Here is a 21,286-nt window from a genome sequence, read left to right as displayed (position 1 = left end):
ACACATGAGAAGATGCTCAACATCACTCATCATCAGGGAAATGCAAATCAAAACTACCATGAGACATCACCTCACACCTGTCAGAATGGCTAAAATTAACACAGCAAACAACAGGTGTTAGCAAAGATGCGGAGAAAGGGGAACCCTCTTACCCTGTTGATAGGAATGCAAACTGGTGCAGCCACTCTGGAAGAGTATGGAGACTCTTCAAATGTTAACAGAAGTACCCTATGATCCAGCATTTGTACTGGTATTTATCCAAATATTTACCCAAAGAATACAAAAATACTAATTCAGAGGGATATATGCACCCTGTTTATAGCAGCATTATTTACAATAGCCAAATTATGCCAAGAGCCCAGATGTCCAACTGATGGATAAAGACGTAGTATATATACACAATGGAATATTACCCATTAAAAAGAATGAAATCTTGCCATTTGCAAAGACATGGATGGAGCTAGAGAGTATTATGCTAAGTAAAATAAGCCAGAGAAATACAAATACCATGATTTTACTCATAGGTGGAATTTAAGAAACAAATGAACATAGGGGGGACAAAAAGAGGCAAACCAAGAAACAGACTCGTAACTATGGAGAATAAACTGAGGGTTATGGGAGGGGAGTTGGAGGGGGTTGTTAAACAGGTGATGGGTGTTAAGGAGGGCACTTGCTGTGATGAACACCAGGTATTCTATGCAAGTGATGAATCACTAAATTCTACACCTACAACTAACAGTGCAATGTGTTAACTAGCTGGAATTTTAATAAAAACTTGGGAAAAAATTAAATAAAGATCTTACAGCAAAACCTTCAAAACAATTCCATGATTAAGAATTCCTCATCTGAACCACAGAACACAGATAATTATCATCATGTTACTATTTTCTGAATTCTCCCAAGAATGCAGTACAAGTGTTTAATTCATTACATACAGTGAATGCCTTAGGGTGGTGGTTCCCTAACTGCAATGTGCATTAGGATCACATGGCAGAGATGTTGAGACACAAATTGCTGGGGCCCATTCCCACAGTTTCTAATTAAGTAAGTCTTAGGTGGAGCCCCTGAATTTGCATTCTAACAAGTTACAAAGCACACCGATGTTATCTGGGAACCACACTTTGAGAAACAGTACCTCAATGCATTAGCACTTAATTCTCCAGCAAAAACTGGAAAAATGCTTCTCTGACGTGCAGAACATGAGATCATATTCAATTTCTCTTCTAAAATATATTAGGAAGAATGATAGGTAATAACTCCAAGTGTTTAAAGATGAATAATTTCAGGAAATAAGGTAGATGTTGTCTAACTCTACACATTTAGGCTATAAAATACAGTATTTGAATAAAAAAATTGGAGCATTAAAGGAGCGCACGTGATGTAATGAGCACTGGTTGTGATATGCAACTGATGAATCACCGCACGCTACCCCTAAAACTAGTAATACACTGTATGTTAATTGAATTTAAATAAAATAAAATTTTAAAAAATTTACGATAGCTTAACATTGATATGGCCATATACAGGTAAATTCCAATACACCAAATTCATTATTTTAAGAAAATGGTACAAACCATGGCAGACTATTCATATCATTAAAATGGATTCTTATTTACATCATCTCATTTTAAAACTAACCAATCGGGAAATCAGAGGGGTAGATGAACTATGAGAGATGATGGACTCTGAAAAACAAATTGAGGGTTCTAGAGGGGAGGGAGGTGGGAGGATGGGTTAGCCTAGTGATGGGTATTGAGGAGGGCACGTTCTGCATGGAGCACTGGGTGTTATGCACAAACAATGAATCATGGAACACTACATCTAAAACTAATGATGTAATGTACGGGGATTAACATAACAATAAAAAAATATGGTCAAAAAAAACTAACCAATCAAGATTCATTCAATTTATTATGTATGTGACCACCTTCTATCCAAGGTAAGAGGCATTTTTGTATTATAAATGTCAATATTCCTATTACCACTACCTTCATTTTCTTAAAAGTCCATCTATTCCAAACTCTTCACTGATTGTTTAACATCCACCGAACAGTGAGTTAGTTCTAACTTATTTCATTGGGAAGTTTCTGATAAGCAAAATACCTAATAATCAATAACTATTAATCCATAAATTTGCAATAAATGTCAGCAAAAGGTCCCAAAGCATTTTCAGAACATAAAAACAAAGAAAAATTTCTAAACACAAATCGATTATGTGAGATTTTAGAAGAAGTTAGTTTGTGAATACAAACGATAAAGTATCTACAGCTGCGCAAGAAACTTACCATACAGGCCTTAAATGGTTAGAAAGACTACCCTTCCACCTGGATATGGGAAATTGGCTCTTGTAGTTTTCTCAGTGAACAGTTATTAAGTGTGGTTCAACTATGCTCATACTATTTGCATAAACAGCATTGCTCATGTTAGACACCTGCTTTCCTTCTGGGAATCTGAAGCTTTTGTACATGCTGAGGCAGGGGATGCCTAATGTGACCAACCCCAATAAACACCTTGAACACCAGACTCTAATGGGCTTCCCTGAAGAGAACCATCACCCACATGTTGCTAAATTTTCATTGCTGGTGGGTGGGGGAGAAGATGATGCTGTGTGTGACCCCTCAGGGGAAGATATGAACCTAAGCAAGAATACACATGGATCCTCCCAAACTCTGCATGTGTTTCTCCTATGACTCAGCTGTGAATCCGCTCTACTTCACTGTTAGCAATTTTAACTTGAGTCTAACTATACGTGGAATCTTCCAGCAAATCTCCAAAAAGAGGAGTATTCTTGTGGACCCCCAACATAGCCATTTTCAGAAATCAGGATTCTTACCTGCTGATAGGCTTCATAGATCACATCAAATAGAAAAGCCTGTGGCATTTCACTTGCTCTGTGTCTGGCACGTTCTAGTGAATGGTCTAAGCAACCATCAGCAGATGGACTGATTACAGTAGATACAAGAGGTCGAATTGCTCCTGCTGCCTAAAGAACAAACAGAGATCCAGTTAACATTTATTTCACCTAGAACCTATTTCAAAGTTAAACTCTGACCGCTCGCATTTTGGGGAGATTGTATTCCTAGCTTTAACAAGTAACCTCAAGAAAATATTTGAACAAGTGCTGATTTGGTTCTTAAAGCAGTATTTCACTATCAAAAACCCTCTTTCTCAATATTACAGTTCCATGAAAGAGATAGGGATTCTTTTTTCCATTATAGGTTCACAAATTCTTTTGCTCACTGTCCACTGAAATCTAATACTAGATCAGAATGCTAAGATCCAAGGGGTATTCCGAGAAGGTGGAAGGGTAAAAGAAGAGTTACTGTGGAAAAAATGGACATGGTACACATCAATATTTATTAGTGTGCCTTCAAAAGTTTTACTTCCAACACAGATAATTAAGGCAACAGATCTATTCCCAAAGATCCCCAAAATGAGACTGAGCCTAAGTAACAATGAATTTATGTCTCACTCTAATTCCTGTGAACAACCATTCCCTCCAAACCATCTTAGAGCAACATTCCCTCAGGTAAAGTAGCCATTGATTTTAATTGCTCTGATAAAAGCTGTCGCCCCTATAGATGCATCTCAACATTACACAAAGGTACCTTCATACCTGACAATTTATCCCCTTTATCTTTAATAGTGTTTCATTGTAGACTTGAAAGTCATTACCAGACAACTGTTTTGGAGAAGTGGCTTTAAAATACAGTTCTCCTGTGGTCGGCCATTAACCAAACCTCCTCCATAAGTTCTTATCGTCCACATAACAAACATAGATATTACAGCACATCAAACTGATGAGCCAGCCAATTTGATCTTGAGAAGAACAGTATCTGTGCAAGATAGCCCATAAACTAGCTTATAAAATCCCAGAGACTGGCTGAAAATCAAAGCTAATATGTGAGCCAAGTAGACAGTTTATAAACTGTCACCATTTCCAGTGACTCAAGTAGAAGTTTGGAGCCCAGAAATAAAAGCAAAAATGAGGAGACCGCCAGGGCTGATACGGAGGGAGTGACGTCCAAGTAGGTGAAAGATAAATAAGAAGAAAACCCAATTGGTCAAGCCTGACACCTATCAATAGAAGAATACAAAAGAAACAGATTTGCATGCATACATATATAGAGAGAGCTTTTTAAGGGAAAAGTTCTATTTATACTGCAACTATGTATAGGTAATGCTGGAATTCTATACCAGGCCATGAAGCAAATATATTAAAAAGAGAATGAGTCACAAAGTGTCAGCATGAGGACTTTAGCAGACTTTCTCTCCAGCAAAAGAACTAGTGAAAAATATTTTACAACAACCATTTAAAATCCTTGAAGGGAATGCACCAGATGAAACATTTTTTAAGAGTATCAACTAAAACTTGGTAAAAACAGAGCTTGTGGTACTCAAGTCATGATCTATTTCTTCCTTAATCATCCACGCAGCTCAGTGTGACTGAAGTTCCACTCAGAGTAGGTATGGCTGAAAAGATGGGGCTTTCCTCTCCCCCTATCTCCCAGTTCAAAGGACAGAGGGCTAGCATTTCCCATCCTACTCAGCCCAAGGTCACAGAGGCTAAATTAAAGCCTACTGTGGACAAGAGATTGGAGACTCCCTTCCCACTACATAGCCTTCACTACCAAGTGGAATATCTACCCCAGGCACAGTAAACACAGAATGTATACTGGGCCCTGAACACCCTTAACCCCCAATCTCACACAGGGCAGAGGTTTCACACCAGGAGAAGCATAACAAAAAGGTAAGAGTCTTCAAATATCTCCATGGACCACTCTGCTCATGAAGTAGAAGTGTCACTTAGAAAAACAAGGTATTATGCCCCACTGAGTAACAGTGTGGTGATTTTTTACAGGGAGAGAGACAGGCTGTAAGAACAGAACTATCAAGTTCTCCCAAAGGGAACTCACCTTGAATAACTGACTGTGACCAAGTTTAAACCTAAGTGCACTTGCAAAAGAAATGGAGACTACCGTGCTAAGCAATTAAGAGGAAGGTGGTAGCTACAAGACAGCATAAAGCTCAACTATTGGTAAGCAAGTTTACCAGAGATAACCACAGAGAGAGACAAGTAGCAACAGCCCCCCTGGAATCAGAGCAAACTTCCAATACTGACCTCAAAAACTACCTTTGCCATGGAGCCAAAGTTAAATTGAATCAGATTATAGAGCATTTTGTAGCTCAGGCATTGTAAGAAAGAGAGAAAGAAAGAAAGAGCTAAAGAGCAAGAGCGAGAGAGAGAAAGAGAAAGAGAGAGAGAGAAAAAAAGAGAAAAAGAGAAAGAAGAGAGAAAGAGAGAGACAGACAGAAAAAGAAACAGAGAGAGAGAAAGAGACAGAAAGCAAGCAAGCAAGCAATTGCAGGCAACGAATAGAGTTTATCAGTTTAGTGTGGTATCAGAGACAGTAAGAGATTAACAACAAAAGGCAAAAGGAACACTACTAAACTACTTTCATTCCAGGCTGGCTACATTCATGCCCAAGACTGCACCCTCTGTATAGTGATTTTAGAGACTTCACTGGGTAGGGGGAAACAAGACTTTACTGAAATAGACCAGCCAAGTCACATACAACAGTAACAGTAAGTCCTGAGGAAATGGGAGGGAGACTATCACCATCTAGAACTGATACTAAAGGTCTACCAACCAATGAATGGATAAAAAGAACATGTGCTACATATATCCACAAGGAAGTATTTTTCAGCCATAATGAAGTTGCTTCAACAAAGTAAGTATTTTCAACAACAATATGGATGGACTTCAAGGGCAATGTGCTAAGTGAAGCAAGTCAGAGAAAGACAAATACCTTATGATCTCACCTATATATGTAAAGGCTAAAAGATACAACAGATTGGTGGCCAGAAGTCGGGGGACAGAGGTGGGCAAAATGGATGAGAACATTCAAAAGGTAAAACTTCCAGTGACAAATTAAGTCCTGGAGATGTAATGTACAGCATGGGCTATAATTAATACTCCACAGTATCAAGTTGCTTAGAGATCTTAAAAATCCTAAGGAAAGGATTCTGTAACTATGTCTGGTGACAGATGTTAACTTATTTTGGTGATCATTTCACAATGTAAACAAATGTAAAAACATTATGTTGTACAACTGAAACTTATGTTGTATATCAATTATACCTCAAAAAAATCTGTCAAAAAACTTACATGTGAGAATTTCAAAACTGTGGAAGGTGTACATACTAATAATGAACCCAAGAAGAAATTAGAGAAACAGAAGATACTGAGATGAAAAGATACAATATGAAACATAGCATGCAGCTGAAGCAGTTGTAAGAGGGAAATTTGTAGCTGTGCATGTCTATGTATAAAGACATTCTCAAGGCCAAAACCTTCTACCTTAAGACTTACACTCCTATCTTAAGATTTTTGGAAAAACAGGGGCGCCTGGGTGGCTCAGTTGGTTAAGCGACTGCCTTCGGCTCAGGTCATGATCCTGGAGTTCCGGGATGGAGTTCCGCATCGGGCTCCCTGCTCAGCGGGGAGTCTGCTTCTCCCTCTGACCCTCCCCCCTCTCATGCTCTATCTCATTCTCTCTCTCAAATAATAAAATCTTAAAAAAAAAAAAAGATTTTTGGAAAAACACCACTAATTATAACAACAGAACACCCTCAAATTAAATCAAGTGTAAGTAAATAGAGATTAGAATAAATGAAGTAGAGAGCATAAAAAGAGGGGGAAAAAAATCAATATCCAAACTCAGTTCTTTGAAGAATTAACAGGATTGACAAACTTCAACTGGATGAACCAAGTGGGGGGAGGAGATTCTAATTAGTGAAATCAGGAATCAAAGTGGTGTTTCTACCAACTTCCCAGAAATAAGGAATTTTCAGCAAATTACATGAAATTTGTTTCCTAGAAAGGCATTAACTATAAAAACTGATTCAGTAATAGACAATTTGAATAGACCTATAACAAGTACGAAAACGGAATTAGAAATTTTTATTTCGCACGAAGAAAATCCAGGCAGCTTCACTGGTTATACCAAAAAAAAAAAAGAAAGAAAAGAAAAATCTTCAATACCAATTCCTCACATTATCCCAAGAAGTAATATAGGAGAGAATGCTTCCTAACCCACTCGGTAAGATGAGTACTGCCAAAACCAGACAAAGGCATCACAAAAAAGTACAACTACAGACCAAAACCCCTGATGAATACAGATGCATAAATCTTCAACAAAATACTAACAAACCAAATTTGGCAATAAGTGTTACATACCATAACCAAGTGGGATTTATCCCATGAATGCAAAATTGACTCAACATACCCCAAAAATCATTGTCATTTCTCACATTAAAGGGCAAAAAAATCCAGAAACACTCAAACAGATGCAGAAATAGCATCTGACAAAATGCAATGCTCCTTCATGAAAAAAGCATTCAACAAAATTAGGAACAGAACTCGCTCTAGCCAATAAAGGGCAACTATGAAAAACCCACAGGTAACATCATATTTGATAAATACTCTCTATTTTTGCTTTCATATCAAGAACAAAAATATATCCACTGTCACCACTTCTATTAAACATAGTACTGGAAGTTCTAGTCAGGAAAATTAGTCAAGAAAAAATAGAAGGCATCCAAAAGGAGTTAAACTATCTGTATTTGCAGATAATATTTTATAGAAAATCCTGATGAATTCCCTTTAAAAAACTAGGAATAAACACATTTGGCAAGAAGGCACAGGACAAGACCAACAAAAACAACAACAAAATCACTTCTATCTCTGTACTAGCAATGTACCATTCAAAAAGAAAAAATTCATTTACAATAGCATCAGAAAGAAAACACTTAACGTGTAACAAAAAAGTTAAAAATTTATTCCGAGAACTATAAAAATTCCCAAGCTCCTATGCAAAAGCCAGCATCTCTACCTACTCACTGGCCCCCATTCCCTCTCAAGTCTTTCTCTACAGCAACCGTCCTCCTCCTATCCTGCCCCATCAATTTTTATTCCTTTACTCAACTATCTTCATTAGTGTCCAGGCATTCTGTGACATCTCAAGTCAAGCCATTCCTCCTTTGATCACACCTATCTTCCAACTAGGACCAAATTTCTCCTAGTCAGTTTCAGACAAAGTCTGTTTAAGAACTATCCGTACTACTTAATATCTCCAATGTCTGCCTCTTCCCATGTTCTTTGCAATCTACTTTAATGAGGATTATGTCTCCCCACATCCACAAAAACATATTTAGCAATATCACCCATGACCCCCACATGGCCAAATCCAATGGAGAGCTCTGTTTTCTCAAGAGCATTTGTTCATGTGGCTTTCAGAAACAATTTTCAAACAACCACCTCACTCCCATGCTCTAAAACCTCATTCTAAATGGTCAAATGTTCCCAAGCTGGGACCTCAAAGTTCTCTAGCTACCCTCATTCTTTAAGTGACCTCATCAAGTTACAACACTTCACATACTGTCTATATGAGAACTTCCCAATCTATCCGGCTATCCTAGAATGTTCCCTTCATTTCTGGACTTTCATATCCAAATACCCTATTTAAAACTTCTCCAGTCAAGAGATACGCCTCAACTATAACATACTGAGATCAGTTTTGATTTCACACATACCACATATTCCAAACCTGCTCCTCCATACACTTCCCATTTTCATAAAGGTCAACTCTATTCCTCTGGTTATTCTTGTCAAAACCTTGATCATGGATTTCTCTCCTCTCATATTCCAAATTGAATCCATCAGCAAGCCCCATTACCTTCAAACTACCCCACATCAGCATACATTTCAATGTTTTCACTGCTGCGATCTGAAACCAAGGCACCCAGGCTTCCTCCCTCAGACCTCATACAGAAAACAAAGACCATAAATGAAGACATTAGTATTTTTCACTACATTAAAATAAACTGCTAGAAAATTATTACGGGGGCGCCTGGGTGGCTCAGTTGGTTAAGCGACTGCCTTCGGCTCAGGTCATGATCCTGGAGTCCCGGGATCGAGTCCCGTATCGGGCTCCCTGCTCAGCGGGGAGTCTGCTTCTCCCTCTGACCCTCCCCCACTCTCATGTGCTCTCTCTCTCTCTCTCTCAAATAAATAAAGATCTTTAAAAAAAATAGAAAATTATTACGGGGCATATAACTAGCAAAGTATTTGTGTGTACAGTATTTAATTCCTAGAAATCAGTTTTTACTTGAAAAATACCAATATGAAACTAAAATTTAAATTAGAAAAATAGGGGCAAAAGACTTTCATGGGCAATTCAATGAGAACATATAAATCTTTAAGTACTTGAAGAATTGCCCAACCTATTAACAAAAGACTAAATTAAACCACAAAGAGAAAGCATTTTCCACTAACTGGATTAGGAAAAAGTCAATCTAACATTATGAATTGGAAAGGACATGGCTCTAACTCAAACTCCTGTTATACCCTATTGAGTAGAATTTGTACACATTTGGAAATTAATTTAGCATCATCTGATCAAAATGGTAATATGCATTTATCTCGACTCTAGTGAAATCCTTGCTCATGTACTTAAAACATTAATAGTAATGTTCATGCTAGCAATGCTTGCACTGGCAAAAATTAAAGAAAACATGTTCACCAACTACAAATAGATGAATGGTGATATAAAGCAGTGATCATGAACACATGATAGCTACAAAGATTCACATGAATATATGTCCCTAAAAGTATTTTTTTTTTGAAGTGCTGTCAAAATAAAAGCAAAACAGAAGTTGAATCGTACAAATAATTTTTTTTACAGGGGTATAAAAAAAGCATAGAAACCTAGTATGTCCTTTAGGAATACATGCTACAAAATGGGGGGCGGGGGGACACGAATAAAAACAAATTTCAGGATGTTTATCCATGTGGGGGAAATAAATAGGATCGAGGCAGGGATATAGTTTTAAAGCAACTGTAATGTTCAGGTGGTAGATCTGGAGGTGTCCAAAGCGCTTTTCAGGTTCCCCTTTTTTAATTTCTAAAAGTGTATTTATGGACTCTCACTTTGACCAATAAAAACTTCTCAAGAGAAGAAAACCATCCACATTTGTGATGCTACTAGGGTAGGATTGGTATATTCCAGACTTTGTAAGGTTCTGGTTTAATGGAGGCCTAGAGATCAGCTAACAAGTAGTGCAATAGGAAAACCACTTAAAGCATGGAGCAATGGGTGTTATATGCAAACAATGAATCATGGAACAGTACATCAAAAACTAATGATGTAATGTATGGCGATTAACATAACATAGTAAAAAAAAATAATAAATAAATAAAAATAAAATTTAAAAAGCACAAGGTGACTAACTCGCTTACTCAACAAAATGCCCATGAAAAGAATCACATGTCAAAAAAAAAAAAAAAAAAATCATTCTCTGGCCAACCCTGTTTTTCCTCCAACTACTACTCACTCAACTATCTGGTTTAAACAGATCTAGAATAAAGATGCTTAAATTGACAGGCATAAGAGACTTTTTTTCAGAAACCTAAATCATCAGTTATATCGATCTTTTCTGAACTATAAAGCACCAAAATTAAGACCCAAGTATGGACAGAGTCAGTTAGTTGCCTCTACAATACAGCCATCTCTAGTAGTAGTTACATTAAGCACAATTCTGAGTTGTCAGATATAGTCTCATTTGGAATTAGCCTAATAAGACCCGAATGGAAGCTTAACAGCTCAGCACCACAGTGATTACCTGCCTCTCAAGCTCATCTATGAAAGTATTTCCACACGTCAATGCATGGAAATCAGAGATACAAATCATACAATGTGGAAAAATGAACCCCACCTCTTCTGTTTATTTTTAAAAGCACACTTGAACAATACTTCTCCATACACAGAGCAGGTGCTGACATGCACTCCTACTCACATGTCGGCATTCAAGCTAATTATGACAATGCGCTATAGAAATCCTGACTATATAATTACAATTTCATTTACCTGAGTTGTCTTTAGTCTAAGACTACTTAATACACGTTTACACAATCACATCTCTAAAGGTAATCCTCGGCCATTATGAGATTTTGAATATTTCATATTTTGATAAAAGAATACCTCAAATCTCCTTCCATAAAAAATATTCAATACAGAAATGCAAGTATTTTATAAAAACCTATCCAAATTGCTCTATCACTCCAAGGGCCCCTAAAAAACAGTATATGTAGCAAGAATAAGGTCCACATTTGATATACTCAAGTCGTGAAAATTAAAGTAGTACCATTTAACTTAAATCTAAAATGATCTGAAGTATTCTTCATGGATGTTCTCAATGTTTAATAAGCTTTATTACATTTTAATTCCTAGACATATCACGGTTCCTTGATCTGCCCCCCTTCTCCAACTACATTTGAGAGTAATACATAGAATATACAGGGGTAGTAGTTTTAGATAAGCAAAACAAAAGCTTTTCACGCAGCTTTTTCAACATCAGGAACAGATCAAGTTTTACCTCATTCCCTAGTAGTCAGGGAATAATTCACCACCTGCCCTGGGCACTTCAACTTGTGTCAAAATATGCCTCAACTTTCCCACTAGATCATCAGAATTCACTGCTTTCTCACAAACCAAATTGCTTCTTTAGGCATAGGACTTAATACCAATGTTTCTTTCCCTCCAGTAAGATACAGAATCCAATGGCCCAGGAGCACTTATTACCTGACCCCCACCTAATACTGAACTCTGAGCTTCAATGCATTTGATCATGATCAAAACTAACCAATAGAAAGCCAGTACAAGTTACCGTTAGCCATGGTCAATTCTACTTAAGATTCTTTGTTTGGAAAATATCATCATCTGCCAAGTCATTTTTCAGCTCTTTTAAAATAAGCCCACAATACTTTGCATAAATTTCTAATACTGGGTAGTCAAAGAGTATATTCTTCCTGATGCACACATATTAACTTTTACTTCTGAAGTGTTCTTTAATCATTACCAAGTATAGCCCTACTATAAAACACAAATATTGCCCACACACTCATACACCCCCATGTCAGAGTTTCTGGTTATTAATTACACTGCTTCTCTTCAGAAAAGTACTCAGATTTTCTAACTAAAAACTAACCATCCTACAGGACATGGGATAGTCCCCCAACAGAAAGCATCTTACCCAAAATGTCAATTGTGCCAAGGTTGAGGAAGCCTGTGCCACTTCCATATTCAGATATAGAAAAAAACTAAGGTCTGGAAGTCTACAAAAATCCCTTTTGCCTTAATACTGGAAAAACCACCCAATATATTAAGTATAGGGGACTCTTATGAGATAAGCAGTAAGATGTACCTTGGTCAAGTGTTGATAAGATCACAAGCAGTTGAAAATCTTTAATTAGGGGCACGTTGGTGGCTCAGTCGCTTAGGCATCTGTCATGATCTCAGGGTCCTGGGATCGAGCCCCACATCAGGCTCTGGGCTCAGCAGGGAGTCGGCTTCTCCCTCTCCCTCTGCACCTGCCCCCTGCTCCTTGAGCTTGGGCGTGCTCTCTCAAATAAATATTTAAAAAATAATTTTTTTTAAATAAACTCTTTAAGTACTATATCCATCGGTAGGTCTGCCTAGTTTAGGCAAGCAATTCAATGTCTCAACTAATTTCACACAACCTCGGAAGGATGCAGGGAGTGCAGGAGCACAGGGATTTTAGCACAAGAGAAGATCAGATCTACTGGCAGGGAATGGCAAAGAAAAATTGAAGCATAGAAAAGTACTCGTGTCTTATTACCTCATAGCTCACATCATCCAATCAGGTCCAGCCAATCCAAGTCCCTTAACATTTTTTTTTTCCCAACCTCTACTTCTTTCTCTATTTTAATTGGCTTAAAGAGACCTTCACCACTCAGCTGGATCAATACTGTAGATCCCAAACTAATTTCAGTTCCCTCAACCTCCTCCTGTACTCCACATATAAAACCAGGAAGACAGTCATCTTTCTAAGCTTCAAGTTTTAGGTTATTTCCTCTTGGTGGCAGCGGGGAGGGGAGGTGGTTGGGCAGGAAATCAATGGTTCCCCCCTTGTCTCCAGAAGCTAATTCAAGGAAAGAGATCAGGGAGTATTAATGAATTCAGACATGCTGAAAAAGGCAAATTTCAGTGGTTCTGTTCAGCTGGAAGTTGAACATACAATGTCCGGAATTATAACAAAGAAGGTGTAGCATGACAGAAATTTTGGAGAGAACATGTCAAGTGGTAAAATGGTTACATGGAAATGTTTTGTACCAAGTAGAATAATCATCTCCCAGAGTTACATGTTGTAGGATTTTTTTTTTTTAGATTTTATTTATTTATTTGAGAGAGAGACAGACAGAGATAGTGAGAAGAGAGCATGAGCAGGGAGGAGAGAGAGAAGCAGGCTCCCACTGAGCGGGGAGCCCGATGTGGGACTCGATCCCAGGACCCTGGGATCATGACCTGAGCCGAAGGCAGACGCTTAACCGACTGAGCCACCCAGGTGTCCCTGTAGGACTTTTTTTATACAGTACTCTGGAAGAGACAAAAACACAGGGACAGAGAACACAACAATAGTTGACAGGGATTAGGAAGAGAGCAAGGGTCTGAGTACCAAGCAGCACCAGAAGGCAACTCTTTGGAGTGTTAGAAAGTTCTGCTGTGATTACAATCATCTATAGATACAAACACTCAGACTATGTACCTTCCCTAAAGTGAATTTTACTGTAGGTCATTTTTTCAGTTAAGTAACATGAGCATGATTTTCATTGCTCAGAAATACTTTGTTAAGTTATAATAGAAGTTAAAGGGAATGTTTAGAGTATGGAAGATGGATCTGAAAAGAGAGGTCAAAAAAAAAAAAAAAAGGTAAATACTATAGTCACAGAAGACAAGGTAGAGCTGCAGAAGGAAGATCTGGTTAACACGGTCAAACTTAACTAAGCCACTGGGTATACACTGGTATGTTAGAATACAATTCATTTCTAATGTCAGTCAACTGGAGTTAGCACAATCCCCACAGTTCACAACCAGACTGCCATTACTGTAGACACCAGGCACAAGTGAGGTCCTCACATCATATATAATCCTGACCAACTGGCTCCAAGTGCGCGAGGTTCTCACAGCCCCCAGTGAAGTTCACCAAAACTCCTGGAACTCAGGAAAATGATTATGACTACTTCAGATTACACATTTATGACCAAGGATATTTTATCAGAGCAGATAAATGAAGAGAGACACAGGGCAGGGTCTGGGAGAGTGCACAACACAGCTTCCCTGGTGCTCTCTGCATGGAATAAGCAAGTGCCAGGCTATCTGCACACCACTGTTCAACCAGTTAGCTTCCCTGAGCTTCAGCATCCAGGGTTTTTACTGGGATATCATTTTGGCATTATGAGCAATTGAATCACCGACCATGTGGTTGAATTCAGGCTCCAGCCCTATTCCTCTCCCCCAGAGGTGGGGCTGATTCAAAGCCTCAAATCTCCAATCACCATTATTAGACACCAATAGTATTTCTGGCGACCAGCCTCCATCCTGAGTGATCTCATTAGCATAAGCTCAGGGGAGATCCAAGGGGCTCATAAAAGAAAAGAACACCCACAAAGACCATCCTAGTACTTGGAAAATCCCAAATATTTCCATTCTCCCTTCAAGGAGCCAAATATAAAAGCCAGTCAGCTTCTTTATTTTACAACAGACTAAAAATGCACATCTAATTTAGGAATTGAGATGTTACAGGTGCACTTGGACAGAGGAGTCAGAGGAGAAAAAAGCCAGATTGCTGTGCACTGATGAGTAAACTGAAAGTGCAAAAGCAGGAGCAATAAATCTGATGGTTATTGTCAGAAGTTGATTAAGGAGAGGATAAAACATGATTAGAGATGCAAGAACAGAGCGCGTAAATTCGTGCAAGTAATTAAGGAAGTATCTTCCCTCGGGAGCACATCTCGAGGAGGCTGCTTTCCTGATGCGCTGTCATTTTCAAATTCATGTTATTACTGGCAGTTTTGTGAATATAAGAGCTAGCTTAGAAGTCCTAAAATGATTCTGTCATTTCTGTGTTCCAAGTTATTTTATTACCCTTGCCAACATCTCTCTTAGAACAATGTCCTGGGCGCCTGGGTGGCTCAGTTGGTTAAGCGACTGCCTTCAGCTCAGGTCATGATCCTGGAGTCCCTGGATCGAGTCCCACATCGGGCTCCCTGCTCGGCAGGGAGTCTGCTTCTCCCTCTGACCCTCCCCGCTCTCATGTGTTCTCTCTCATTCTCTCTCAAATAAATAAATAAAAAAAAAAATCTTAAAAAAAAAAAAGAACAATGTCCTTGTTATTGCTTTTCATCTCTGGAAATATGCAGAAATATACAAGTAATTTATACTTAGTAAAACTCTTGTACTTTCAGCAGTATGGCTGACAAATTATCTTGCAAAACCTCTTGCTATTTAAAAAATTCAGAAGATATGTTATTAACAGCTTTTCTCCCCCCAGAGTGACTTTTAAATTTTTTTTTTAAGTTTTTTTTTTTGTTTTTTTTTTTTAAACTAGGACTCTCTAGGTAACTCCCTAGGACTAACATCAGAGCCAGAACCCAAGGAAAACAGCAGAGATGTTTTGTGTTAATAAGAGGTTTTAAACAAATGAAAAGGATTGAGGAATGACATTTTGAGCCTATGCTACTTGGTCAGGAAGAACTGTGGTCCTCACATAAAGATCCATGTAACCATTTAAAAGGTAGACCACCTAAAGTACAATATCCAGTGTGGTAGGACTGCACAGAATTGTTTGCTGTCCTGGTTTGGATTCTGACGGGGAGGGGAATCTCCCCTGAGAAGTCTTAACTATCACCTTCATTTGATATAAGTTCAGATTCTGGCTTAACATTACCATAAGATGCATAAAACCTCAAGCCAAAAATTAACATAAAGAGATCCCAAAATGGTAAAGCCCTCAGGATCCCCAGCAGAACCAACACAAATCTGTTCCAGAAACATATCCTCATCCCATGCCCAAAGGACTCCTACTTATAATGTCTTGCCAAACATGGGCCTACAATACAGTTTACTCAACAGAAGAGTAAACAAATCACAAGTGAAGTAATGAAGAACTACAAAGAATTACATTAGCTACAGTGTATTAAATATTCATATTTAAATACTGAAAAATAGAATATAAAATCATAAGAAAAAGGAGCCCAATGACATTTGAAAAGGACTGAATCAAACTTCTAGAAATTAAAATTTTAATTGGAAGAACACTTCAACAAGAAATTACATAAGGGCTGAAAAAATGAGAACTGAATTTTCCCAGAAGACACCACCCTCCTACACACGCATGCACACGCACACATGGAAAAAAAAGGTAGTAAGAGGACAGGGTAAGGTTTACCATACATACAGTGAGGCAGAAGTAAAAGAGATAAAGCCGTAGGGTGGGAAATGGGGGAAGGTCAATATTTAAAGGATAATGGTATAGAAGTTTCTAGAAATGGGTAAGATGTAAATCAAAACTCATGAATAAATACAAGGCAAGGGACAAAAAAAATTCTTATCTAGTCACCTATTACAGAGAATGCACATTACCTGCAAAAAATAAGGGACTTTAAAAATCAACCGGATGGACCCTCCATAGCTAAGATAGTGATGGAGTAGGAGGACCTAGACTTGCCTTGTCCCTCTAAAGTAACGAGGTAATTATCCAATCATTCTAAATACCCAAGAAATTGACCTGAGTTCTGACAGAACTGCACAACTAGGGGGAGAGAAGAGCCACATGGAGGAAAGTACAAAGTGCAGAGATGTAGTTTGGGGAAGAAATGCACTGCAAGTACCGTGGAGGTGAGGGAGCCCTGGTCAGAGAGAGCTCAGAGAGACACAGGAGTGCAGAGGGGGTCTCAGGAGGAGCCCACTTCCCCAAAGCCACTGGCTGGGAAAACTATGGAGGCTGATGGTCCTGAGTTTTTACAACCAGCAGGGCTCAAAGACTGGAGTTTTTAGAGGTCATGCTGGAACAGAGCCTTAGGGCACTGCCCTGCTCCGGGAAAGAAAGCAGGCTAACCACCCGGGGCATGATTGGAAGGTCACTTAAGGCACAAAGGGAGAGACTGTTTGCTCTTCTAGCATCTGTGAGACGTGGAGTTTGCAGCAACGCCTCTCTGGGGACAAAGGAGCCAGTGGGCACCATTCCCCTCCCCCACCCCTCTGCATGGGTGCAGAGACACCAGCCGAGGGCAGCTAACCCAGACACTGGCTATTTAGCCTACTTTGCTGCAAATTGCAGGCCCCCTCACTCTGGTGTGACTGCCCTTCTAGGTAAAACCTGCATCCATCCCAGTGTGGTGAGACCCTCCCCCCAGAAGACCAGCAAAGCCCACCCCCTCTGCCATAGCACATCATTAAAATTTGGAGTTTTAAAAGTCAGCAGGTTTAGCTGGGATAGAGACCAAAGGGTATTGCACTGCTCCAGGCAGGCAAGCAACCTGGAGACAGACTGCATGAAAACAGCAATCTGAAAAATGCCTGGGATGTACATAGGGAAATTATGTACTCTTCTGGGGGTGCTTCCCTGAGAGCAGCAAGCAGAGAGACCCCTCTCCGGGAACAAAGGAGCTGACTGGCACCATTTCCTTCCTTAATGCCTCAGCAGAAAGCAGCTTCAGTAAACAGCCTAGCTCCAACACTGGCTGCCTAACCTGCTTAAACCAAGTCCTACCCCCAGTGCTCTGCTGCTACTGCTTTTCTCAGGCAAGTGTGCCTATAGCCCAGTACAGTGGGCCCCTTCCCCCAAATACCAGCAGGAACCCCCACATACATCACGTCTTCCAACCATAGGGTTCTGCAAGGCTTCAGTTCTAGTGGAAGTAGTATCAGGTCTCATTTAACAAGCAGACCAGAGCACATCTAGTTTAAACTTGCCACACTCTGGCCAAGGTCCAAACACTGCCCACTACAGGCAAGAAGAGCTTCTATAGATGACTGACCAGAGGACAGAGCAGCCAAAACTCAGCAGCAGAGGGCAGAGTGCAGAGTACACAGCAGAGACACCCGCTGAAACACCAGGCCCTGAGAACTATATGACCTCTTCTTCATAAAGCCATTACTCTCAGGAGCAGTAACTAAGTCCCTAACTTACAAGGGAAGGCCCGTAAGGCTAGCCACAGATCTCCACACAGAAACTTGGCAAGCCAGAAGAGAGTGGCATGGTATCTTCAATGTGCTGAATGGGAAAAATCTGCAGCCAAGAACTACTCTATCCAGCAAACTATCCTTCGTACTAGAAGGAGAGATAAAGAGTTTGGACAGACATTGTCCAAAGACGACATACAGATGGCTAACAGACATGTGAAAGATGCTTGACATCACTCATGATTAGGGAAATGCAAATCAAAACTACAATGAGATATCACCTCACACCTGCCAGAATGGCTAAAATTAACAACACAAGAAACAACAGGTGTTGGCAAGGATACCGAGAAATGGGGATACCTCTTACACTGTTGGTAGGAATGCCAACTGGTACAACCCCTCTGAATAACAGTATGGAGTTTCCTGAAAAAAGTTAAAAATAGAACTACCCTAAGATTCAGCTTTCCCACTACTATTTACCCAAAGAATACAAAAACACAGATTTGAAGGGACACGTGCATCCTGATGTTCACAGCAGCATTATCAATAGCCAAACTATGGAGAGAGCCCAAATGTCCATCTCTTGATGAATGGATCAAGAAGATGTGGAATATATGTGCAATGGAGTATAACTCAACCAAAAAAAAAACAAAAAAACATCTTGCCATTTGCAATGACATGGATCGAGGTAGACAGTATTATATGGAGTGAAATAAGTCAATCAGAGAAAGACAAATACCACAGGATTTCACTCATATGTGGAATTTAAGAAACAAAACAAGTGAACATATGTGGGGGAGGGGAAGAGACAAGCCAGGAAAGCCTCTTAACTATAGAGAATAAATTTTGGGTTACTGAATGAGGGTTGGGCAGGGGAAATAAGTGGGTGATGGGGATTAAGGAGGGCACTTGTTAGGATGAACACCAGGTGTTATATGTAAGTGATGAATCACTAAATTCTATACCTAAAACTATTATTACACTGTACATTAACTGGAATTTAAAAACTCGAATAAAATAAATAAAAATAAAATCAGCCTGACAGAAAAGGCAGGTAACTTTCAAGGGATACAATTAGACTTTCAAGGGATACTATTATACTGGTCAACAGACTTCTCACAAGCAGAATTAAAGCCAGGACACAATGATATATTTTCAAAGTACTGGGAAAGAAAAAATAGTTATAAACTTAGAAATGTATACCCTAGGCAAATGATCATCAAGTGAAAAGCAGAATTAACCCTGAAAGGGTTTACCTGCTAGCTCTATTGGAGTCTTCTCCCCTCCATGGAACCCAGAAATGAAGCTTATAGAGATAAGATAACCTGGGTCCTGGTGATAGTTCTGAGTTCCTGTATGCAGATAACTCAATTATCAGCCTTAATTTGGGACATCTTAGTATTTTGAAGTAATCTATCTTCAATTTGAAAATGGTTTTTAAACCAAGAAGTTAAAATTTCACAGTTCCCTTTAACATGTATGCTCTCCAAGGGGCTGTCTCAGTGTCTACCTTATGCAGGAAAGGATTTAATCTGCAAGGGACCTTTGGGTACAGCTTGAAAGTTAAGAGCTAAGAGAAAAGAGAATCCGTTAAGAATCTATACAACGCAATTTAAGAGAACAAAGGAGCATTAGTTCAAAAGAAGTCATGGAAACCAAGTGGTTTAGTGTCTCTGACTAAGCTCACCATTTTCTTGCGTTGGGATGTTATCCAATTCAGACCAGTCTTGGGCAATTTAATGCCTAGAGGGTAAGAAGGTGTCATTCCTTTCCACCAACACAAGAATTTCAACTACCACGCCAAGTCTCAATTCCACTTAATGTTTTTACAATTAGAATTTAGAACAGTGTGAGAGTGTTGGCAGGAAGTAGTACCCGGATTACCTAAGGTTGTTAGGTCACTATCCTAACCTTTATAGTTTAGGAGAACCAAGAGATACTGAATGTCTTCAGTGTAAGACTATGTATTGTTTAGAGACAACCCTTCTAGATTAGCTGAATGAAATCTTCCATGGCCTCTGAGCTCTTTTACAACTTTCACCAAGTTACAGGTAACTGACAGCAATGCAAAATCATACGTGCCTATCAAGATGCAAATCCACTCTGCCCAGTGGAGGTTTGACACCCCTCACATGGTGGGGGTGGGGGGGGAGACAGTTTTGCCTATGTGAGTTCATTTCAGTATTGCTTTATTTCATGAAAATGTGTGCTTCTCTGGATTCTAACCTGTGCCTGGTTCTTTCATTAATAACATGAGCATGTTAAGAATTTCACATACCTGTATGAAACTCATTTTCTACTTTCTTGAAAATTATTCCCTAACACCATCAAAACAAGACATCATTTCTAGCAGACACCAGATTTCTGAAGCTTCAAAATAAATTGTGAAGATGCCACTTACAACTAGCTTCTTAATGCCAAGTTTCAGCGATTTCATTAAAATATCATGTATGATTTAATCATGTACATAATACATAAGTTATTCTGATTAACCTTAAAGATAGTCCAGGAATTCCAACAAATCTGCAACAAAGTCAGTAACTGCTATATCTGTTAATGTTTCATTAAGTCACCAGTTAAACTAGGGTATCTGGGCTTGTAACTGCAGCAGAAGAGTCCTCTCAGTTTCAGACCCACTACCAAAAGTATCACTTTACTGACAATCTTAGAAATAAGATCTCAAAAAGAATAACGGACCAAAAATTCCAAATGCGTAATTTCTATAGTGAGCTTGATTGATAGTTTTCCAAAAGGTAATATAGGCAAAGACCTCTAATTATACTCACCAGGTACTATAAATTTTTAATTATCTGCCCCAACTATCTAGTCCTCCCTAGGAACTTACTCAAATTTGTCAAGTTTCACCCTAATTCCTTAAAATTCTAAATCCTGTGTTTCTTCATTCCTCCTCAGGGCACTTCTAACTGATCATATTGCCTCTAGCAAAGCTGAGGAGCCTGCAGAACAGGAAGGGATCAGAGAAGTAGGGGAGTCGTGATCAAGCTTTGAGGTCAGCTAACATACCTCTATCACAATTTTCACTCCATCAAGGTACCTTTAAATTACATTGAAGAAAAAGGTTTTCTTTGATTTATGGAATTCTTACACAGGTTTAAAAGGAATTCATGCTGTCAGGGGGAAGAGGTAACATTAGAAACAATTTCCTGAGAAAGAGATTGCAGTTGTATATAGGTAACTAAAGAGAAATCACACATTATCTTTTCCTATAGGTATTTTTTTTT

General features: G+C 39.0%; 1 protein-coding gene across 6 annotated transcripts in view; it reads right to left on the bottom strand.

The window, feature by feature from the left end:
* The window catches only part of CRPPA (CDP-L-ribitol pyrophosphorylase A), a 278,958-nt gene that overhangs the window by 237,845 nt on the left and 19,827 nt on the right, over positions 1 to 21,286 (bottom strand). For 5 of the 6 annotated variants that reach the window (XR_014139316.1, XR_014139315.1, XM_081800461.1 and 2 more), the window contains exon 3: positions 2,834 to 2,983. The exons of the other annotated variant lie outside the window; for it this stretch is intronic. Coding sequence is in view for 3 of the 5 variants with exons in the window: in XM_081800461.1 (XP_081656587.1) it covers positions 2,834 to 2,983 (150 nt within the window). In the remaining 2 variants the exon portion in view is untranslated. The remainder of the gene's footprint in view (positions 1 to 2,833; positions 2,984 to 21,286) is intronic. 6 annotated transcript variants of the gene reach the window in all.

The sequence above is a fragment of the Leptonychotes weddellii genome, chromosome 12, assembly GCF_054177405.1.
Source record: "Leptonychotes weddellii isolate Sample4059 chromosome 12, ASM5417740v2, whole genome shotgun sequence".
NCBI lineage: Eukaryota > Metazoa > Chordata > Mammalia > Carnivora > Phocidae > Leptonychotes > Leptonychotes weddellii.
The sequence above is the reverse complement of the archived record's forward strand: the minus strand, read 5'-3'. Positions and strand labels throughout refer to the sequence as shown.